The sequence below is a fragment of the Crotalus tigris genome, unplaced genomic scaffold, assembly GCF_016545835.1.
Source record: "Crotalus tigris isolate CLP2741 ecotype Arizona unplaced genomic scaffold, ASM1654583v1 scf7180000020823.416525, whole genome shotgun sequence".
In the NCBI taxonomy this organism is placed as follows: domain Eukaryota; kingdom Metazoa; phylum Chordata; class Lepidosauria; order Squamata; family Viperidae; genus Crotalus; species Crotalus tigris.
In genome coordinates, this window is record NW_024098200.1 from 277,279 (window position 1) to 293,889 (window position 16,611).

Here is a 16,611-nt window from a genome sequence, read left to right on the forward strand (position 1 = left end):
GTACAGTGGGTGAAAATGTTGAAAAGCCCTGGTTTAGATAGTAGATATAGAAGAATTTAAATACATCTGTCTTTTGCATGGTTGATTTGAATGTAATTCAGAAACAGATTCTTCATACAGGTAGTCCTTGACGTCCGACCACAATTGAATCCAAAATTCATGTTCCTAAGTGAGAAATTTGTTAAGTGAATTTTGCCCCGTTTTATGACCTTTTTGCCACAGTTGTTAAGTGAATCCCTGCAGTTGTTAAGTTAGCAACCCGGTTGTTAAGTGAATCTGGCTTCCCCCATTGACTTTGCTTGTCGGAAGGTTGCAAAAGGGGATCACGTAACCCCAGGATACTTGCAACTTCCAAGGTCCCTTCCAACTTTATCATTATTATTATTATTAAATATGAGTCAGTGGTCACGCATCTGAATGTAAATCACATGACCCTGGGGGATGCTGCAACGGTCATAAGTGTGAAAAATGGTTATGTCACTTTTTTCAGTGCCGTTGTAACTTTGAAAGGTCACTAAATGAACTGTTGTAAGTCGAGGACTACCTGTATTTGATGAGATTTTTTTTTTTTAATAATTGGAAAAGCGTTGTTTTTAAACAAACACTGCAAGGCTAGTAAAATTATGCTGCAAATGTGGATATCTGGGACAGATTTGCCAGGTATATTATGGGCAGTAGGGAACAGTATCTGTATTTTCATATTACAGTTCTGTTTATAACTGTCAAAATCCTATTGTGACTTAGATAACCATCACTGGTATATGGCAGGCAAATTATACCTTTGACAGAATTTCTTCCGAGCTGAGAAATTAATTTATATTTAGCTGATTAATACCACCTCCTTTACAACAGCAGAAATGGAGACATGATGTCTCAGAGCAAAATGACTGAATGCATTATTTAGGTTCCCCCCCCCTTTTAAGTATTTGATGTTGGTGAACTGCTCAGTTAACAGTCTCTGTAGCCCACTCATTTAAAAGGATCTCTCATTCTATTCCTTTCTTGTTCTTAATCACCTGTTTTTAAGGAGCTTTAAAATGGGAATTTGACTTCCCAGTTAAATTAATCCCTTATTAAATTAATTCTAGACTACTTATCAACAGGAGTATGCTACCCAACTTTTCTTCTTCCTTTTTAAAGAGAGCTCATAATTGGAAAAATCAAGAGACCTAACTAACAATTTAAATAGTTTCATAATGTAAACAATAATACTTTTATTGTTTTAAGTGTTTTTAATGATTGTTGGCCGGTGGTTGATTTTGTATTGGTTCTGAATTTTTAACTTTGTTCCTGGATCCTCCTCATTCCTTCATATCTGCAGTTCCATTTCTTAACATGGTTTAATAACAAAATATCAGAGTTGGAAAGGATCTTGGAGGTCATCTAGTCCAACCCCCTGGTCAGGCAGGAAACCCTATATCATTTCAGATAAATGGTAGTCCAGTCTCTTCTTAAAAACTTCCAGTGTTTTTAACTTCTGGAGACAAGATGGTTTGATAGTTTGGTTTCAACTATTAACTGATTGATACAGATTTCTTTATATCTTTATTTTTAAAAATGATTAAATCTGTCATGCATCAACAGAGAAAGGGTTCATGTCTTTTCATTCTTGTGATGACACATATCCCATATTTAGCACCATTTGAAGATCTATCCATATCTAGCACCTCTGTTTTGGATTGCTAGAAAATCAAATAAACCAATCATTTTATATTTTTAATTGCTGGGTACATATATTCTATTTCCTTGTCTTACGTTTCTAAATGTATAAAGAAACAAATATTTTCTAGCCTGCATTTCTGTCTTCCCAAGTACAAGATTTTGAAACCATGTTAGGCTATTTTGTGTGTGGGGGGGAGGGGAAATGTTATATTTCTCCACAAAATAGCTTAATATGGTCATTTTCTTATTTCTCTATGGGTCTGTTAGGTACACGTTTGCTAGTGTTCAAAGTTGATTTCACTATTAGAGGCAATGCTAATAAGATTGTCCAACTGCATCCAGTTTTGGTGACCACCATGTAAAAAAGATGTTGGAGTCTCTGGAAAGAGTGCAGAGAAGAGCAACAAAGATGATTAGGGGACTGGAGTCTAAAACATATAAGGAACGGCTGCTGGAATTGGGTATGTCCAATTTAATGAAGAGAAGGACGAGGGGGGGACATGATAGCAGTGTTCTAGTATCTCAGGGGCTGCCCCAAAGAAGAGGCAGTCAAGCTATTCTCCAAAGCGCCTGAAGGCAGGACAAGAAGCAACGGATGGAAACCAATCAAGGAGAGAAGCAACCTAGAACTAAGGAGAAACTTCCTGACAGTGGGAACAATTAACCAGTGGAACAACCTGCCTCCAGAAGCAGTGAATGCTCCAACACTGGAAGTTTTTAAGAAGAGACCGGACAGCCATTTGTCCGAAATTGTCTAGGGTTTCCTGTCTGAGCAGGGGGTTGGACTAGATGACATCCAAGGTTCCTCCCAACTTTATTAGTAGTAGTAGTAGTAGTAACTCTAGCTGACATCTAAGAATTACTGAGTGCCTAAAATTGTTGCAAACTACTCATTTTTCTTCTTCTTCTTCTCCTCCTCCTCCTCCTCTAGGTGGGAGCCATGCATACCGCACAACAGCCAGCCCCTTGTCAAAGCGAGGAAATGCACTCAATTCTGCCAGTAGCAGCTTGCTGGATATAGATCCCTTCATATTAATCCATTTGCTGGACCTGAAGGACAGAAATGGGATGGAAAACCTGTGGGGTCTACAGCCACGCCCACCTGCCTCACTTTTGCAGAACAGAGGTGAGTCGGGGACATGAGGGGACAGAAAGCTTGGTGAAGAAGCCTTCATCTTTTCTGGGGAGATATTAAAAATGAGATCCATCATTTCTCACTTGGGAAATCCCCCTCAAAGGAGCTACTTATTCTTGGCGATTATTCTTAAGATACGATTCCTGATAGTGTTTTAAATCAATGAAAACAAAGTCTCCCACTAAAATTAGGAAGAGTCTAAAGATACTAAGAGTATGCTTTAGAAAGCTGAACCATTTAAACTTCGACAGACAGTGAATACATCGTTATGGTGTCGTTTTGTGCTTCAGGGCCTTGAGAAAAGAAGGAATTACGGGTAGTGTTCGACTTAGCGACCACAATTGACCCCAAAATTTATGTTGCTAAACAAGACAGTTGTTTAGTGAATCACTGCAGCTGTTAAGCTAGTAACCTTTTTACACCACGATGTAAAAAAGATGTTGAGACTCTAGAAAGAGTACAGAGAAGAGCAACAAAGATGATTAGGGGACTGGAGGCTAAAACATATAAGGAACGGTTGCGAGAATTGGGTATGTCTAGTTTAACGAAGAGAAGGACAAGGGGGGACATGATAGCAGTATTCCAATATCTCAGGGGCTGCCATAAAGAAGAGGGAATTAAGCTATTTTCCAAAGCACCTGAAGGCAGGACAAGAAGCAACGGGTGGAAACTAATCAAGGAGAGAAGCAACCTAGAACTAAGGAGAAACTTCCTGACAGTGAGAACAATTAATCAGTGGAACAGCTTGCCTCCAGAAGCAGTAAATGCTCCAACACTGGAAGTTTTTAAGAAGAGACTGGACAGCCATTTGTCCGAAATGGTGTAGGGTTTCCTGCCCGAGCAGGGGGTTGGACTAGATGACCTCCAAGGTCCCTTCCAACTTTACTACTATTACTATTACTATTACTAACCTGGTTGTTAAGTAAGTCTGATTTCCCCATTGACTTTGCTTGCCAGAAGGTCACAAAAGGGGATCACATGACCCTGGGACAGTGTGACCGTCCTAATTATGAGCCAGTTGCCAAGCGTCTGAATTTTGTTCAGGTGATCTGGGGATGCTGCAATGGTTGTAAGTGTGAAAACGGTCATACGTCACTTTTCAGTACCGTTATAACTTTGAACGGTCATTAAAAGAACTGTTGTAAGTCGAGGACTATCTGTATAATTACAATTGTAGTAATTTGTAAATAACAGGCAGAAACAATATTAAATATTTGTAAATGGATATCCTACATCAGTGATGGCGAACCTTTTAGAGACCAAGTGCCCAAACTGCATCATCGGGTGCCGGGTGGGTGTGGCCCATTGAGTGGGTGTGGCCCATTGAGTGGGTGTGGCCCATTGGGTGGGCGTGGCTGCAGTAGTAACTGGGTGGGACTAAAAAGTTCAATCAATCAATTCCAACTTTGCAAAATCTTTTTTTTTCCCACGAGAAGTTGAAATTGACTGATTGATTGAACTTTTTTTTTTTGTACACGGCGGAGACCTAAAGCAAAAAGGTTTTATAAAACCCAGCTGAAGGCCTAGGACTGCGGCGACGGCACCTGTGTCCACACAGAGGGCTCTGAGTGCCGCCTCATAGGTTCACCACCACTGTCATACATGCTAAAAAAATTAAGATTCATTCATTTCTTCATTCATTCATTCTTCATTCATTCATTCAATTAATTTCTATAGCCATTCATCTCAGTCAATGACTCTAGACAGCTTACAATTATATATATATTTCTTTCTCCCATATTTGGGCTAACAGGGTGCACATTCAAGGTAAAATCTCCTCCCCCTGTCCCACTCCTGATACAGCTGACAAAGTGAGAGAGAGCCTGTGGCTTAGAGGTTATAACAACTGCCTAACATGCAGATAGCCCAGGTTCGAATCTCAGAAGAGTAAGTCTGGCTGAAGAGAGTTAAAGGAACTCGAAATAGCTATACCAGTTCTCTCTTTATTCTTTGTTAGCAACCAATATATATAGCATTCAAAACTAAAAACATTTTAAAACAATAAAAAATAGAAACATTCAAATTAAATATACCTGAGATACTTGGCCAGTTAGCAATAACAGCTGATGGTTATATCAAGATGGAATATGTTTTTAAAGTCTCATCTGTAATTTAACAGTAAGATAATGAGAATTTGGAAAGCAACACTCGAGAAAGCAATCAGTACAAATATTGAGAGAGTGACTGTCCTATTGAGAGAGCTTGAAGACATAGGCTGGCAGTGTGATAGCCACGGGCACCAGGCTGTGTATTACATTTGTTCAATAGCATATGTAGGATTCAGAAACTAAACAAAAGCAAATTTAGATCTTCAAAAAAATAACAACTGTCATTTTGGCAATATCACCATAGAGATTCCGTACATCCTTGTGTGGAGTTGTTAGTTTAGCAACATTTTTACTTGATTGAGCTTGACTGAGACATAAATTGTGCCTCCAAAGGTGGTTGTTCTTGTTCTTAGGAAAGAGCAGGGAACGTGTAGGTCAGACATGTCAAACACAAGGCCCAGGGGCCGGATGCGGCCCACGAAGTGGGTTCATGTGGCCCACAAAGCCATCCTGGAAACAGTGAGGGAACGGCCCCACTGCCTTGGCCCTGGCCCAGGCCGGCCAGGAGCCAATGTACAATTTTGTGGTGGCCATCTATGCTGAAACTCATCTTAGCTCCATAAGCCTCCCCCCTCCCCCGGCCTGAGAGGAAGATTGAGGCTCCTCCAGTGGACCGTACCTTGGCACTTGCCCTGGTCCCACCCCTTCTGCCAGAGACCCTCAGATCTATCCCACTCCTGCCCAGGCCCCCACAGGCACCCTTGAAACGAACGATGTAGAGCTGGCCACACCCACTCCATCCACGCCCACCCAGTAGGCCGCACCCACCCTGGCCACACCCACCCAGGCCCCTGAGGGCAACCGCAATGCTGATGCGGCCCTCAATGAAATTGAGTTTGACACTCCTGGTGTAGGTCATTGCTAGCCTTACTCCCTCAGTTTTTTATGTTCTTCTTCTGGCTTTGTCTCATTCCTCAGAGCTCCTCTGAAAATCTTCTCCTCCCCCTCCCCTTTTTGTTTTTCCTCCTCCTCCTCCTCCTGCTTTGGGTGTCAAAGAAGATACAAAGTTCTGGTTCTTGCTCTGCTGGCAGCCTCAATCCTTGTTAATTGATGTTGTAGTGTGTCTTTGACGATGTCTCTCCATCTTCTTTGATTGCCTTTTTCTGTGTGTTGTGGAAGCACAATTTAATTATATATCTCGGGTATTAAGTACAGACCCTCCGCCTTCTTTGTTTTGACCCCTTTCCCATTTCCTTGTTTGTTTGTTTGTTTATTGAATTTATTTGCTGCCCAATTTGTAGCAAATGTAAGGATCCACTTCAATCCACATCTTAAGAAAGCAGAACTCTTGGAAACGGTTTCTTCCAACAGGGACTTTTATTAATAGAAATTGATAGCAGGCATGATAGACAGGATCTGAGGGATTCCCTTACAATTTGATGTTTATTTAAAGTGTCCCTAAGCAGCCCCCCACCCCGGGGCGATTCAAACCGGCAGATTTCTAAGTGTTCACTCCAGGAAAGATAACATCAATCTGACTCAGTTGGCAGGATCATTCAACATCTCCTCACACAGACCCCGGCTCGGCTCGCTGGCAGGTAAGGAGGAGAAGTTTAGAGGGGCATAGGATGAAAGGCAAATGGCTACATTATTATGGTTAGACCAGTGGTTCTCAACCTGTGGGTCGGGACCCCATTTGGGGTGGAACGACCATTTCACGGGGGTTGCCAAACAACGCAGTCCGCCATTTTTTTCCCCTTTTCCTTAGCTGTGCTACTCCCTTTTATTCTATTGGCTTTTGAAAGCCAATAGAATAGACTCTCTTGAATAGAGTCTAATTCTATTTGCTTTCAAAAGCCAATAGGAATTGTCCAGGCGGTCTCTGCCCTGCTGAGCCCATCAAAAGTCCCATTCTGCAAACGGTGCTGCACCAGTTGAGTAGTCCTCGACTTACGACCGGTTGAGTAGTCCTCGACTTACGACCGGTTGGGGGGGGGTCACGGCATTAAAAAGGTTGAGAACCACTGGGTTAGAAGATCCGAAGCAGATCAACAAAAGGTTACTTTGTAGTGAATAGAGGAAGTGAAAGCAATTTAAAAACCCTTGCATACCCCCCCTCCCCCTTAATAGTATGACAGGTTCCAGGAGAGAGTAAGAATTGGTTTTATATCAGAGAAGATAGATAGAAATGAAATATAACTGGATTCTGACAGCAAATGACTTTTATTCTGCTCTCTTGGTGTCAGACTATATGCAGCTCCCAGCCCCTAAAAGCTCTGTGCTCCTGCAACTCCATCAGACCTTTGTTTCTAGTTTTACCCATGCCAGAGATGGGAGGGAGGGTGGAGGAGAGGAAATAGGGCTTTTTATACAGTACAAATTGAATAGATCTTCTCCTTCCCTGTGATATTTTCGGAATCTTCCTCAGTAAACTGCGTGTCATTTCGCATAGAAAAGACTCAGCGGCCTGACCTTTTCTCTGTAACGTTTCTATTTCTTTAATAAAGGTCTGTGCCTAACGGGAAGCATGAAAAATTAGCTAAAGCAAACACTCTGGTTATGTTAATTTTTATGCAGTTTATTGCAGATTTGTGCTCCAGAGAGAGGCCTTTATGTTCGGTGGGAAAAAATCCATCTACTTTTGGTCCATTACTGAAACGCTATTGCGGTAAAAATGATATTTTAGATAATGGGGCAGTGTGCCATTTGGATACTGCAAGGTAGCTGCACATTATTACAATCCGACATTATAATCTCTAGTGAGCCATTTCAAATTTGATTTTCTTTTAGGGGAGTATTTGTTGCTATAAATGAGCTTTTCTCTCTTTGGAGTCCTCCCAAAGTCATAGCTGTTAGTGAAACTGCGGTCCGCCTGTCCTTACAGTCCTGTAGTCCTCCCATCATCCTTTGCCTAACTCAGGGGTCTTCAAACCTGGCCCTTTTTTGACTTGTGGACTTCAACTCCCAGAATTCCTCAGCCAGGCACGCTACATTGCAGTGGACACCAGGATGCTAGACACCATCCCCTTTTGGTCATGGCTTCTCCTTGACTGGGGAATTCTGGGAGTTGAAGTCTCCCCACTGCCCATCTTAAAGTTCCTAAGCTCAGTCTAGGTCAGGGGTCTTCAAACTTGGCCCTTTTATGACTTGTGGACTTCAACACCTAGAATTCCTAAGCCAGGCACACGTGCCTGGCTGAGGAATTCTGAGTGTTGAAGTCCACAAGTCATAAAAGCGCCAAGTTTGAAGACCCCTGGCCTAACTGATCATCTGCAAAGTATTTTGATATTGCTTCATTTGATACTAAATAGACCCTAATAACTCTAATCCATTAAAAATTACATATGCGGTATCCTTAAATGGATGTGCAATCAAAGAATGAAGTCTCAACTAGTATTCAGGTCTGGTATAAGGCTTTGGTTAGCAAAACATTGGTAAATGAGGTAGCTAGGCCTCTGTGGTACCTTGTATTGGGCAACAGTTGCTCTCCAACAATTTCAGTCAGACCTCACTGAATTGCATCTATTGTTTCACTGGTGGTAAAATATCTTCTATGGCAGCGGTTCTCAACCTTTGTGTGATGGCGACCCCCGTCACACGGATGCGCCGCGCATGCGCGGTGCGCATGCGCAGTGCCGCCCCCTGAGGGGAAAAATGGCGGAGTGCGTTGTTTGGCGACCCCCGTAAAATGGTCGTTCGACCCCAAATGGGGTCGTGACCCATAGGTTGAGAACCGCTGTTCTATGGGGTCCTTGGTGCTCTCAGAGCTTGATTATTTCCTTGCAGACATTTTATTACCCAAGTACAGGTGGTCCTCAACTTACAACAGTTCATGTAGTCGCTGTTCGAAGTTGCAACGGCACTGAAAGAAGTGCCGATTGTGACCATTTTTCAAACTTAGCGACCGTTGTAGTCATTTGTTGTTGTTGTTAGTTGCGAAGTTGTGTCCGACCCATTGTGACCCCAGGGACAACGTTCCTCCAGGCCTTCCTGTCCTCTACCATCTTCTGGTGTCCATTGAAGCTCACGCCTATTGCTTCAGTGACTCCATCCAGCCACCTCATTCTCTGTTGTCCCCTTCTTCTATTGCCCTCGATCTTTCCCAGCATCAGGCTCTTCTCCAGTGAGTCCTTCCTTCTCATTAGGTGGCCAAAGGACTTGAGTTTCAACTTCAGGATCTGGCCTTCTAAAGAGCAGTCAGGGCTGATCTCTTCCAGGACTGACTGGTTGGATCGCCTTGCAGTCCAGGGGACTCGCAGGAGTCTTCTCCAGCACCAGAGTTCAAAGGCCTCCATTCTTTGGCGCTCAGCCTTTCTTATGGTCCAGCTTTCATAGCCATACATTGCAACTGGGAAAACCATGGCCTTGACTATACGCACTTTTGTTGGCAAGGTGATGTGTCTGCTTTTTAGTATGCTGTCTAGATTTGCCCTAGCTTTCCTCCCCAGGAGCAAGCGTCTTCTAGTTTCTTGGCTGCAGTCCCCATCAAAATGATCAGAATTCAGATGCTTGACAACTGACTCATATTTATGACGGTTGCATTGCCCCGGGGTCATGCGATCCCCTTTTGCAACCTTCTGACAAGCAAAGTCAATGGGGGAAGCCAGATTCACTTAACAACTTTGTTCCTAACTTTAACAACTGCAGTGCTTCTCTTAGCCACTGGGGCAAAACTCACTTAACAAATCTCTCATTTAGCAGTTGTGGTCGTAAGTCAAGGACTACCTGTGGGTAACATTATCAGTGCTGAAAGGGTTTGTTCTCGGCTTGCCCTGTCAGTGTTGGTGGGAATGTTCTTGGTGGTTCCTTGATTAGACTGTGGTTTATTGTCAGCTTGTTTGTCTGAGTTGGTAGTTCTTTGATTGGGGTATTGTTTACTGCTTGAACAACATTAATCTTGGTGTTTTGCAGCATCAAGGTTTCAGCCCAACGCCCAACCTCTATTTTATTTTATTTTATTTTATTTAAATCAAATTTCTATGCCACCCATCTCACCCTCAGGGGATCCTGCACGAAAGAGACCTTCCTCCTGTCTCATCCGGGTTTAGAACTAGCCCTGGAAATTAAACCCTATAACTAAGGCCTTAATCCCCTATAGATGCTGCCATGGGGTGCCCTGGAAACCTTTTTTGGTTGGCGAGCTTGTGCCTTCTTTCTTTTTCTTCTCTGTTCAGCATCGTACTCTTCAAAAGAGAAAGACCAGCGGAGGCACCAGGCAATGTGGCGCGTTCCGCCAGACCTTAAAATGCTGAAGAGGTTGAAGAGTCAGATGGCTGAAGTACGGAGTAAGATGTCGGATGTGAAGAACCAGCTGTCGGAGGTTCGGAGCAGCAGCGCCAACTCTTCTGACGGGCAGGCAACCCACGCCTTCCCTGGTGACCAGGGCGCCTTGGCAGCCTGCGGGACAGAAAGCTACAACAAGCTGCAGGAACTTGGGAGGGAGCTGCTGACAAAATCATCCCTCTCGAGCTGCTATATTCGGAATTGTAAGTGGAAATGGGTTTAGTCATCCCTTCTGTAAGAAAGGAGCCATTTAACAACCTGTTGGGCGCAGCCTTTTAAAATCTCAAGGCCGGATTGCGCCCGCCTCGATAAAGCACTGATTTCAAATAAAATTTCAGTTTTTAAGTCCTATATAGTTTGAGAAAGCTGTAAAAGCTGTGAAAATTAATCTGCTTTTGTGAAGGCACTGATGGCTGATGGAGGCCGTTGTCTTAAAGCAGCGGTTCTCAACCTGTGGGTCGGGACCCCATTTGGGGTCAAACGACCATTTCACGGGGGTTGCCAAACAAGGCTGTCCGCCATTTTTTCCCCCTTTTCTTTGGCCACGCCCCTGGCACCCGGTGATGTATAAGTGGTTGGGGGTCAGCACAACATGGGGAACTGTATTATGGGGTCGCGGCATTAGAAAGGTTGAGAACCACTGTCTTAAAGCTTTACATTTCACAGGGAGATTCAGGCGCACAGTTCACGGCACCCACAAGCTAATGGCTACCACTGGCCAGCTGTACAGATAGTCCTCCATTTACAACCATTGGTTAGTGACTGTTCCAAGATACAACGGCACTGAAAAAAAGCGACGTATTGACCGGTTTTCACGCTTACGACCGTTTCGGCATCCCCACGGTCATGTGATCAAAATTCAGGCACTTGGCAACTGACATATATGTATGACAGTGTCCCAGGGTCATGTGATCACCGTTTGCAACCTTCCCAGCCGGCTTCCGACAAAGTCTATGGGGGGAAGCCGGATTCGCTTAATGAGCAAAGCAAATTAGAATTAAAAAAAAAAAAAATTAGATGGACAGATAGATGAATGGATGGTTCGATGGAGGGATCCGTCAATAGACAGACAGACAGAGCTTCTTTATCCTTTTATGTGGCCTGTTCCTTTAAATAAGATACACCCTTCAGTCCTTGCATTCCAGTCAGGTTTTGGCCCCCAGGTTACATTAAATGGTAACATGGAGCAATAACACAGTTTCCCAAACTTGGTAAATTCCAGATATGTGTACTATAATGCTGGAATTCTCACCGATGGCCCTGTCGGCTCAGGAGTTTTGAGAGTTAAAATCCAGGCCTCAGGAGGGTGCCTGGGTTGAAAGCTACTGACGAAGCAAACTATATGGGAGCTTCAATTAAGGAAGACAATGTCCATCTTTGAGCTGAGATAAATTACCTTGTTTTAGAAGTTCTAAAACAGTGGTTCTCAACCTTTTTAATACCGTGACCCCCAACCGGTCTTAAGTCGAGGACTAAACCGGTCGTAAGTCGAGGACTAAACCGGTCGTAAGTCGAGGACTACCCAACCGAGGTGGCGCAGCAGTTAAAGTGCAGTACTGCAGGCCACGTTAGCTGACTGTGTTCAGCAGGTCAGCGGTTCAAATCTCACCGGCTCAAGGTTGACTCAGCCTTCTATCCTTCCGAGGTAGGTAAAATGAGGACCCAGATTGTTGGGGGCAATGTAAATATATATATATATATATATACACACACACACACACACACACACACACACACACACACACACACACATTGCTTACTGGTGTACACTGCTTAGAGAGTGATTGCACTTAAAGCGGTATATAAGTCTCATAAATAAATAAAAAACTGGTAGTAAGTCGAGGACTTTCCCTGCCCGGGAGCGCCGTGCATGCGTGGTGCCGCCCCCTGCGCCAGCCGAGGCGTAGCTGGCAAGCGGCAGAGACGGAGCAGGCCAACCACCGGCTGGGCCACCAGCTGGGCCAGCCCAAGAGAGGTAAGGCATCTGCCGGAAGAGGGGAAAAAAAATGGCGGAGAGCCTTCCTTGGCGACCCCCGTGAAATGGTCTATCGACCCAAATGGGATCACGACCCATAGGTTGAGAACCGCTGTTCTAAAATAATGGTAACAATCAGGGGTGATCTCTCTTTTAAGTCTAACCCAGATCTACTTAACGTCTCTCTCTTTTTAAAATGTTACTTGTATTTAAAGCTGAAGTGTTTTTTTTTTGTTTGTTTGTTTGTTTTAATCCTGTAGCCGCAAATAAGAAAAATAGTTCAACTAAAGCTGGTCGCTCAGGGGCCGCAGGCAGCCTGTCTTTGCGGAGGGCAATGGATTGTGGGGATGGAAGTATCCTTTTGAAGCTAGAGTGTCAGCTTTCCTCTGAAGGTATAACTATATCTGGGGCATATGGGTGCATTTGCATACTATTTTGCATGCTGCTTGTGAGTTTTAGATTCTTGCTCCTCTATATATGGGCTTTTCCTGCTGTTGCTGATAGAGCAGTTAAAATAGAACCCAGTTTGAGCTGCCAAAACCACCCGTGATTCGAGGAGGAAAAAGCCCACTGAATTGTTTAAATTTGGAGAAGAGCTAGCAGCTTTTTATCAAATACAGGTAACTTACGACCACCGTTGAGCCCGAAATGTCTGTCGCTAAATGAGACGTTTTGTTAATTTGTGAATTTTACGACTCGTTAAGTCAATCGTGTCACCTGTCAATTTAGCAACAAGGTTCGTTAGTGAATCCGGCTTCCCCGTTGACTTTGCTTGTCAGAAGGTCGCAGAAGAGGGTTACATGCCCCTCCCCCCACCCACCCCCCAGGACACTGCGACCGTCATAAATATGAGTCAGTTGCCAAGCGTCTGAATTTTGATCATGCGATCATGGTCGTAAGTGTGAAAACGGTCATAAGTCACGTTTTTCTGTGCCGTTATAACTTTGAACGGTCACTAATCGAACTGTGATACATCATTATAGATAGTCCTTGACTTACAACCATTCACTGAGTGACTGTTTGACGTTACAGCAGCATTGAAAAAAATGACTTTTTCACACACTTGGAATACTGCATCCAGTTTTGGTCACCACGATGTAAAAAAGATGTTAAGACTCTGGAAAGAGTACAGAGAAGAGCAACAAAGATGATCAGGGGACTGGAGGCTAAAACATATAAGGAACGATTGCTAGAATTGGGTATGTCTAGTTTAACGAAGAGAAGGACAAGGGGGGACATGATAGCAGTGTTCCTGTATCTCAGGGGCTGCCATAAAGAAGAGGGAATTAAGCTATTTTCCAAAGCACCTGAAGGCAGGACAAGAAGCAATGGGTGGAAACTAATCAAGGAGAGAAGCAACCTAGAACTAAGGAGAAACTTCCTGACAGTTAGAACAATTAATCAGTGAAACAATCTGCCTCCAGAAGCAGTAAATGCTCCCAACACTGGAAGTTTTTAAGAAGAGAATGGACAGCCATTTGTCCGAAATGGTGTAGGGTTTCCTGCCCGAGCAGGGGGTTGGACTAGATGACCTCCAAGGTCCCTTCCAACTTTACTATTATTATTATTATAACAACGGTCGCAGCATCCCCAGACTGAAGTGATCAAAGTTAGGGCACTTGGCAGCCGGCTCATATTTATGATGGTTGCAGCATCCCAAGATCATGTGATCAATCACCTTCTGTGACCTTCCGACAAGCAAAGTCAGTGGCGGAAGCCAGATTCGCTTAATGGCTGCCTGATTCACTTAGGAGCTTCAACGATTGTCTCAAGAACTGTGGCAGAAAAGGTCGTAAAATGGGGCAAAGCTCACTTAACTGCCTCGCTTATCAGTGTCAAATTTAGCAGAAATGGCAAAAATTTCTGCTGACTTGAAGGATTCACAAGAAAGATACATTTCGGTCTGGAGAAGATGGATAATTATATTCAGAATAAATATGGGACTAAAAAGTTCCATCTAGTTTATGAGTAAATTTTAGAGTATTATTATTAATAATAGTTTATTATAGTAGAATTTTTATTAGTTTCGTTATTATTTTTAGTATTAGTATTGTTAACAATTTGGATATTATATTGTTTAATAATATTGACTTGTTTATATTATTATGTTTATTTTTAATTTGTTTATACCTATCTTAAAGGGGAGTTAAAGTGCATTATGGACTTGGTTATTTATATAGTTGGTTAATGTTAGTTAGAGTTTGATTATTATATTTGTAACCCTGTACTCAGCTCTGGGAAGTGGGGAAGGGAGAGGGGGGGTTTAGAGTGGGTGGGTTTTGGGGTGTATACTGTAATTTTTATAAAACTTTTCAATAAAAAAAAGAACTATGGCAGAAAAGGGGCAAAGCTCACTTAACTGCCTCGCTTATCAGTGGAAATTTTGAGCTCGGTTATGGTTGTACTGTTGGAGGTAAAATCTTCATCCTGGTTCATCCAAGCCGGGAATAAATAAGCAACATGGCGATTGCTTTGGGAAGGTTACAGTTTATTGAAGAGGCAGAAAGATGGTTCTTGCAGGAAAGAGCAGAGGAAAGAAGGACCTGAGCACATGGGCAGTAGGTTTTTATACCCTCTGAAAACCTTTTGTTTAGAATAGTTTCCTGTTCCTGTGGCATTAACTTTGAACTGAGTCAGTGCTTTTCTAGGCCTTGGTATCTGTGGTTTAATCCTATTATGTCCCAAAAGTCATGTCCTGCTTCCCTAGTGATGGGCTAATGACTCTTAGAGTTTGGGTGGGGTATGCAGATTTTAGGTCTTTGTCTTCTGGCTCCAGCTTTCCTGATAGTTCTACATCTGCATTTGTATAGGGCTGGCTCCTGTTTGGGATAGAGAGGTTTGGGGGCAGGGTTGGCTTCTGCTTTTTAAAATCCTTTTTGAGGAAATATATTTTTCTGCCTTTTTAGTATTTCCTCCTCTGGGGCTCTGACTTGCCTCAGTATGTTGAGGACTATCTGGGGCAGGGGTCTTCAAACTTGGCAACTTTAAGACTTTTGGACTTCAACACCCAGAATTCCTCAGCCAGCTTTGTTTGAAGACCCATGATCTGGAGTGTGCTTCACACGGCTTTCCATATTGTTGCTGATAGACCTGATAGAACAGTGGTTCTCAACCTGTGGGTCGGGACCCCATTTGGGGTCGAACGACCATTTCACGGGGGGCCACCAAACAACACAGTCCACCCTTTTTTTCCCCCTTTTCCTTAGCTGTGCTACTCCCTTTTATTCTATTGGCTTTTGAAAGCCAATAGAATAGACTCTCTTGAATAGAGTCTAATTCTATTGGCTTTCAAAAGCCAGTAGGAATTGTCCAGGCTGTCTCTGCCCTGCTGAGCCCGCCAAAAGTCCCCTTCTGCAAACGGTGCTGCTGCACCAGTTGAGTAGTCCTCGACTTACGATCGGTTGAGTAGTCCTTGACTTACGACCGGTTGGGGGGTCACGGCATTAAAAAGGTTGAGAACCACTGTGGTAGAATTAAATGTCATTTGTGTCTGAAACCAACAGGGATAGCCAAACAAAAGCCTGCCTTTTCTCAGGTACTCCTTGCTTGTGGCAAATAAGTATTATGTATTAGATACAGCTTTCAAGATTGGAAAAAGCATCACGAGAACGTGTCTTATTTTTTGCTTTAGGTTGCCTGGGAAACTCAAAGCCCAACAGTCGGCGCAGCTCCCCCAGATCTTTGGCTTGCGCGTCGGATCCCCTGTCTAATTCTGAAGACAGAATGTGTGAGGTTTCTGATTCCAACGTTGGTGCTTCGGCTTTAAATGGCATAGCTGCTGTGGAAAAAGCCAGGAAAGGAATAGCTGTGGGGTAAGTTTGCTGTGACTTGAAAAAGAACGGACATGCAATGTTGAGGTTGGAAGGGACCTTGGAGGTCATCTAGTCCAGTGGTTCTTAACCTTTTTGAACGAATCGCCCCCTTGAGCCAATGAGGAAGTTCTCATCGCCCCCCTCCCCCAACATAACCTCTCAATCACAACATAGGAAATCATTCTTCAATTTATGCAAACCCTTTTTTTTGTTTGTTTTCTTTACAATTGTCATCAGGACATATCGATGTAAATAGTTTATTTCCAGTCTTTTTCCCATATCTCAACTGTGTGAAAAATTTTGGTGGCACCTGGCACTTTATTCCCAAACTTCGTGATACGTGTATTTCATTATTATCTTATTTATTCAAGACACTTAAATGTAATCACCACTGAAAACAAAATTCAATGGCAAGAAAGTGAAATGCCCGAAAAGAAAAACACAATTCAATCCACTAATAGCGAGCGATCTGATGTTTTTGTATGACAGATATACAGTGATTCACTGTACGAAAAAGTCTCAAAAGCGTCCCCAAAACTTCTCGCTCCATCGCCCCCATATCACCCCTTTTTCGTTCCTTCGCCCCCGCGTCGCCCCTGAAAAACAAAATCGCCCCCTGGGGGGGCAATATCACCCAGGTTAAGAACCACTGATCTAGTCCAACCCCATGCGAAAGGAGGAATTGTTATACCATCC

The 16,611-nt window shown here is 43.4% G+C and overlaps 1 protein-coding gene across 5 annotated transcripts in view; it reads left to right on the forward strand.

The window, feature by feature from the left end:
• Window positions 1-16,611, forward strand: part of TRIM37 (tripartite motif containing 37) — a 71,049-nt gene that overhangs the window by 41,789 nt on the left and 12,649 nt on the right. For all 5 annotated transcript variants that reach the window (XM_039368549.1, XM_039368552.1, XM_039368548.1 and 2 more), the window contains 4 exons: window positions 2,594-2,788; window positions 10,020-10,331; window positions 12,364-12,495; window positions 15,735-15,915. In XM_039368549.1, the coding sequence (XP_039224483.1) occupies window positions 2,594-2,788; window positions 10,020-10,331; window positions 12,364-12,495; window positions 15,735-15,915 (820 nt within the window). The remainder of the gene's footprint in view (window positions 1-2,593; window positions 2,789-10,019; window positions 10,332-12,363; window positions 12,496-15,734; window positions 15,916-16,611) is intronic.